Source organism: Pan troglodytes, chromosome 5 (genome assembly GCF_028858775.2).
Source record: "Pan troglodytes isolate AG18354 chromosome 5, NHGRI_mPanTro3-v2.0_pri, whole genome shotgun sequence".
Classification (NCBI taxonomy): domain Eukaryota; kingdom Metazoa; phylum Chordata; class Mammalia; order Primates; family Hominidae; genus Pan; species Pan troglodytes.
The window spans coordinates 25,784,666-25,791,487 of NC_072403.2; the positions used below are offsets into that span (position 1 = coordinate 25,784,666).

At 47.6% G+C, this 6,822-nt stretch overlaps 1 protein-coding gene across 2 annotated transcripts; it reads left to right on the forward strand.

Moving 5' to 3' along the window:
• The first annotated feature begins 2,979 nt into the window (after positions 1 to 2,979).
• On the forward strand, positions 2,980 to 6,320 carry ID4 (inhibitor of DNA binding 4). Of its 2 annotated transcripts, XM_016954975.4 has the most exons (3): positions 2,982 to 3,825; positions 4,206 to 4,264; positions 4,835 to 6,320. In XM_016954975.4, the coding sequence occupies exons 1-2, from the start codon at positions 3,385 to 3,387 to the stop codon at positions 4,248 to 4,250; spliced, it is 486 nt and encodes a 161-aa protein (XP_016810464.1). In that variant the 5' UTR covers positions 2,982 to 3,384; the 3' UTR covers positions 4,251 to 4,264; positions 4,835 to 6,320. The 2 variants fall into 2 exon arrangements, with proteins under 2 accessions (XP_001170946.3, XP_016810464.1); XM_001170946.7 differs by lacking the exon at positions 4,206 to 4,264 and having other exon boundaries at positions 2,980 to 3,825.
• The last annotated feature ends 502 nt before the right edge of the window (positions 6,321 to 6,822 follow it).

Below are 6,822 nucleotides of genomic sequence, written 5' to 3' on the forward strand. Positions count from 1 at the left end.
ACTTCTAAAGGCCTGGGTGTTGCAGTTCAGTGAGGGCCCGATTTAGTAGCTAGAATACATCTCAGGGAGGACAGCAGACCTCTTTGTCTGGAGGAAGGGTGTATCCATGACTCTGGTCATCACGGCTTTCTAGCAATTCTCCTATGAATGTTTAATTCTAGGTTCCTACAGAGGTATATTTTGGGAGTCTCGAGCATTTCCATGACAAAAGGATTTGGGTTAGCCCATTTTACTTTTACAAGTGCAAGTGAAACACTTTGATGTAAAAGAGTCACCAACAGACTAAGTTACCTTCTCTGCACAGTAGAAATAACATAGCTTGTAAGGTTTATCCAAAATCTGAGTGATAATTGGGTAAACTGTTTTGAATTATCAGTGCCAGGAGTCTTCCATGATTCCAGCTTTGATGTCATGTAAGTGTCTATGCCTAAGAATACAAAAACATACATTGCATAGACCCTAGTACTCTCTGGTTTCATGGACCAAAACGTGCAGGATTGTATTCCTTATTCCCATAGTATAACTTTTTAGGTAGCACTTTAATTTTTTAATGTCTTCATGCCTTCCAACCTTCAAAACAAGGAGCACAGTAACTGCCTCTGCCTACTCTGCCAGCAGGATTTACGAATCACATCTTTCCTGGGTGTTCTTGATCTTGTGGCTGAGGTACATTCCTTTGAAACCACCTCTTCCACCCCACCCCACATAGAGTAACTCAGTCTTTCTAACTTTAAGCCAGTCACACAGAGCATCTCCAACAAAACCTGAAACTTAGGCATTTGGCACTTGTCACACCCAAGGCATGGCTTTCTGAGATTTAGCAAATTCCAAAAAGGTCGATATGATTCTTCCTTTGTGTTACGTATTCAAAACTTAAATTTTAATTTTAATCGTTAGGATATGTAAAATGTTTAAATGTAAGTGTGTCCTGGGCATATTAGCATAGTTTTATTTTGCCAAACAGAGGAAAGTCTTGGGTTTTGAATTTGGAAGCAAATTTTAAACTCTCGGAAAGAGAAAGATCAATGGAACAAAACATCTGTACATATATCCATTTATTATTATCGTCTGTGCTCATATGACTGGCTCCAAGATAATAGCTTACAACCAGTAGTGCTGGCTTCACCGACTTCCCATTTAAAATTACAACATTTTCTCTGTATTTGCATTAATTTAATGATGTATATGACTATGCCTGTCTTTAGAAGAAAGCCCTTCTGAGTTTCATAATTCTGATTTTCTCGATAAATGTGTATGTAGACCATCTACGTATGCACATAAATAAATGAGAATGGCACTTGTTTCCAAACAATTATTAGAAGCAGTAACATACAAGGATTAGGGGAGAGGAGGGTTATTGCATCTACCTGTGAAACCAGAATTAAATAGTTGCTCCTCATTTCATCAGGAAAAAGGAATGTGCTCTGGGGAATAGTGCAATAGTCATAAAGCACTGACATAGCTAAACAAAATATCTGCCTGGTGCAGGTATTTCAGTTCTGGGAATGGATGCAGAAAAAGTCCATATAGGGGTAGACAGGAAGAAATGAGGTCCATGTCTCTTTCTTTCAATTATCTATGAAAATGAAGACACCAATCCATGTCATGTACACGAATGAAGAAAATTCTTGGCTTAATTCATCTCCAAGCGTGTCTAAAGGTGGGAGGGTTTGTAGAGTGAAGGCACTCAAAATTCATTTCCCCATTGTCTGAGAACTTTTATGCACCTTTCTCATCTGAAGGGCTCAATTTTTTCTTGAAGGGTACACACAATGCTCCACCAAAGCTCATTGTGCAATTTTATTTTGAACCCTTGAAGGACAGCTTTTCTCTAAGAAATCTAACACAAAAACGCCCTTAATTAACAGGCTTTTTTTTGCAGGGTGGGGCCCAAGCGGGATCCCAGAGACTGGAAGTGTGAATTTTAATGCTTTGCTGTCAAAGGAGGCGACTCTGGACATTCTCATCACCTTATTTAAAGCGGGGTACGCTGACTAATACGTGAAGCTGTGCATTAATGGCCTAAATTAAGTTACAGGTATGAATTTTACATAAAACAGATTAATATTATATGTCATAATGGAATTTTAAATATTCCGTGTCCATGCATTTTTAATCTTTACGTGCTCTAATTGAATGCGCAAGGCAACTGCATTTCTTGAGCCCACTTTTGCATTTAGATGGGGTAAAAGAACCCCCCCCTACGTTTTTGTTTTATTTATATTCCCTTCACCAAAAACCTGCATTCGATTCGGCATTCTTTTCTTTCTTCTTTTTTTTCTCCTTTTGCTAAGCTTTAGCATTTTTTAAAAAGAAAACGGAAAGGCTACACATTCCATTCCATCATTATGGTTTCGGCAAATGTGAAAAGGCGAATAATGAAACGGAGGAGGGAAATATAGAACAGAATGAACGTGCCTTCTTGAACAGCGCGTCTTTCTTAAGGCACTGGAATCCCACGGATGGAGTGATGGGTGGCGGAGGGTCCCTGGGCGCTGTGCTATTAGGAATGGCAGGGTATCCGCGAGCAGGGCCCAGGCGCTCCCTCAGCAGCCTAGTCGGGATAAGGGGGGCGGTGGAGAGTGAATTCCGGCCGCACATTCCCGCAGTTCTTCGCAGGAACTTCGCTCTCTCTTTTCCCCTCCCTTGGGCACACATCAGCCTGGCCCGACTCCCACTCAGCTCTCTTTTCTCAGAACCCCGACCCACAGCGTTGACGGAATGGAGTGCCCTTCCCATTGGCCCGAGCGTCATTCCCCGAGGTGGCACTGCCCGCCTGATTGGCTGGCCACTCCAGACCCCCCGCCCACTCCTCCACTCGGGTAGCCGGACTCCCCGCCCCCCAGCACCGCCCGGAGCCCCCGCCCTCGCCTCTCCCTCCGCGCCCCCGCCCGCGCGCCCAGCGGGCTCCGCTCGGCTCGCGCTGCGACCCGGCCCGCGCGCTGGCCCCGCCCCCGGGGCGCACGGCTCTATAAATAGAGCTGCGCGGCGGGCCGGGCGAGAGCGTAGTGGAGGAGGCGCGGTTGTGAGTAGTACCGGGAGTGGGGGGGATCCCGGGCTAGGGGAGCGCGGCGGCCGCGATCGGGCTTAGTCGGAGCTCCGAAGGGAGTGACTAGGGGGCCCGGGTGGGCTACTTTTCTTCCGGTGCTTTTGCTTTTTTTTCCCTTGGGCTCGGGCTGAGTGTCGCCCACTGAGCAAAGATTCCCTCGTAAAACCCAGAGCGACCCTCCCGTCAATTGTTGGGCTCGGGAGTGTCGCGGTGCCCCGAGCGCGCCGGGCGCGGAGGCAAAGGGAGCGGAGCCGGCCGCGGACGGGGCCCGGAGCTTGCCTGTCTCCCTCGCTCGCCCCAGCGGGTTCGCTCGCGCAGGGCGCAGGGCGCGCGCGATGAAGGCGGTGAGCCCGGTGCGCCCCTCGGGTCGCAAGGCGCCGTCGGGCTGCGGCGGCGGGGAGCTGGCGCTGCGCTGCCTGGCCGAGCACGGCCACAGCCTGGGTGGCTCCGCAGCCGCGGCGGCGGCGGCGGCGGCAGCGCGCTGTAAGGCGGCCGAGGCGGCGGCCGACGAGCCGGCGCTGTGCCTGCAGTGCGATATGAACGACTGCTATAGCCGCCTGCGGAGGCTGGTGCCCACCATCCCGCCCAACAAGAAAGTCAGCAAAGTGGAGATCCTGCAGCACGTTATCGACTACATCCTGGACCTGCAGCTGGCGCTGGAGACGCACCCGGCCCTGCTGAGGCAGCCACCACCGCCCGCGCCGCCACACCACCCGGCCGGGACCTGTCCAGCCGCGCCGCCGCGGACCCCGCTCACTGCGCTCAACACCGACCCGGTGAGAGGCCGGCCGTGGGCGGACGCCGCGGGGGATGGGAGGGTGGTGGCGTGGTGGCGGGACGCGGGCGCTCACCGTCCTCCGGGCAGGGGCGGGCCAGGAATGACAGCCCCCTCCCCCTGCTCCTCCGGGCTCCCCCGGGCCGCCAGCAGCCGGCCGGGCTCGGCGAGCGCGGGTCCGGAAGAACGCGCAGGGCGGGACTCGGGGCTGTGCGCGCCCTGGGCTGTCAAGTCCTGCCTGAGCCCGGAGGGACCCCCCGGGCTACAGCTGGGGTGGGGGCATCGGCGCGCCAGCCCGATTTCCGAGGACAATCCAGGACCGTGTCGAGCGCGTTGTCTGCGCCTGCTAACCTTTCCCTTGGTGTTCGGTTGCTGTTCCAGGCCGGCGCGGTGAACAAGCAGGGCGACAGCATTCTGTGCCGCTGAGCCGCGCTGTCCAGGTGAGCGCGCATTTCCCGTCTCGGGTGGCCGGTCACCAGAGACGCCTGTCCCCGAGGGCTTCCGGGGCCAGGCACCGCGGTGTTCTTTGCCCCCAGCATTTCTGAGAGCAAACTCCCAAGGAAGTAAATCCCCTCTCTCCCTGCCACCTAAGTAGCAAGTAAACCCGTACTTAGCCTTAGAACTCGAGGTTCAGTCTCAGTGGAGACGGGTCAGCTCTTGTCCCCGCCGTCCCCGTGTTTTTTCTGGTGGTCAGCGGGCTCTTCTGCCTTCCCTAGTTCCCGAGGGAGGGCACCCTCGTGGGCATGGGAGCTGCCCCGGTGTCCTCCCGTGCAGTCTGTCACCCACAAAGGGGGCCGCGGGCAGCGCCCCGGAGTGGGTCCCCTCTCCGGGCTTCCCGAGGGCCGCAGCTGCCTGCTCGGCGCCTGGCCCGGCCGCGGGCTGCGGGTGTTGTCTGACCTGGTGGTTTGTTTTGGGTTGTTGATCAAGCATGTCTTGAGTTTGGTCGGTGGCGCCAGTTAGTCTGCAGCGAGAAGGTTCACACACCCCCTCTATTCATTCCTCTTCCACAGGTGTGCGGCCGCCTGAGCCCGAGCCAGGAGCACTAGAGAGGGAGGGGGAAGAGCAGAAGTTAGAGAAAAAAAGCCACCGGAGGAAAGGAAAAAACATCGGCCAACCTAGAAACGTTTTCATTCGTCATTCCAAGAGAGGGAGAGGAAAGAAAAATACGACTTTCATTCTTTCTTTGCACGTTCATAAACATTCTACATACGTATTCTCTTTTGTCTCTTCATTTATAACTGCTGTGAATTGTACATTTCTGTGTTTTTTGGAGGTGCAGTTAAACTTTTAAGCTTAAGTGTGACAGGACTGATAAATAGAAGATCAAGAGTAGATCCGACTTTAGAAGCCTACTTTGTGACCAAGGAGCTCAATTTTTGTTTTGAAGCTTTACTAATCTACCAGAGCATTGTAGATATTTTTTTTTTTACATCTATTGTTTAAAATAGATGATTATAACGGGGCAGAGAACTTTCTTTTCTCTGCAAGAATGTTACATATTGTATAGATAAATGAGTGACATTTCATACCATGTATATATAGAGATGTTCTATAAGTGTGAGAAAGTATATGCTTTAATAGACTACTGTAATTATAAGATATTTTTAATTAAATATTTTTTTGTAAATATTATGTGTGTGTTTTTTTTAATCTATGGGAATATTTCTTTTGGAAAATTATTTTTCAGCTCAATTACAGAGCTTCTTGATATCTTGAATGTCTTTTCTGTTTGGCCTGGCTCTTAATTTGCTTTTGTTTTGCCCAGTATAGACTCGGAAGTAACAGTTATAGCTAGTGGTCTTGCATGATTGCATGAGATGTTTAATCACAAATTAAACTTGTTCTGAGTCCATTCAAATGTGTTTTTTTAAATGTAGATTGAAATCTTTGTATTTGAAGCATACATGTTGAAAATACACCTTATCAGTTTTTAAGTACAGGGTTTTATAGTGTAATATATACAGAGTAAGTGTTTGTTTTTGTTTTTCAACTGAGGTCAAAATGGATTCTGAATGATTTTGCATATGGGATGAGGAAATGCTTGGATCCTTAAGGAGTTTACGAAATCTGCTGTTTTATCAAAGTGAAAAAAAATTGCTTATTACTCTTCATTTTACACTAAAGCTTAATGTCACTAAGTTTCATGTCTGTACAGATTATTTAAATCATGGAAATGAAAAAATGTTCTCTGCTTGCTACCAAAGGACAAACTCTTGGAAATGAACACTTTCTGCTTTCCTTCCTCCAAAGAATTAATAGGCAACAGTGGGAGAAAAAAAAGGCATAATGGCAAATCCTTCAAGCAGGGATAAAAGTCGATCTTCAAACATTAACTTAAGCAGACCAAAAATTCTGATGACCGCATCTAGATTATTTTTTTATAAAAATGATTTTCACTATAGCTATGTTAGTTACGCTAAGCTACTGTCCAATCTCTTGTGATGTGTAACTTTTACATGTGAATATTAAAGTAGATTTCTCTGTCTTGTACTGTGATTTCTGGTCTCATTTCTTTAAAACCTTACTCTTATTTTTCTTTTAAGGCTCTTTTTTCTCCTTAAGGAAGGTAATATTTTCTAGGTTAGATAGGACTATCAGGGTTTGTGAACATTATGCATTTAATGTTATGGGTACTTTACACAAAAGTTAGATGGAATTTTTAGAGTGAAAGAGAATTAAGTAGGATTTAATTGGGTGCTTTGTAAATAGTCAACTGTGTGTATAACGTGGTCTGTTTGATTTTTAAAAGGAAAGGATTTGTTTCAGATTATACAAGAATAAAAGTATTATAGACCCAAGGGACTTTTTATGAGGTCAAATTCAAATATTTATATGAATATGAAATACCATGGTCCCTAGTAGTCAGTTGAAGTGGCAATGTCTAAACAGAAATGAACAAAACTAATGCTAGCAGGTTAAAATCAATCAAAAGGTTTAAAAATTGATTCTGTCCTCAGCATGTTATTTCCTCAGCTCTGATAATTTACTGGTCTTGAGT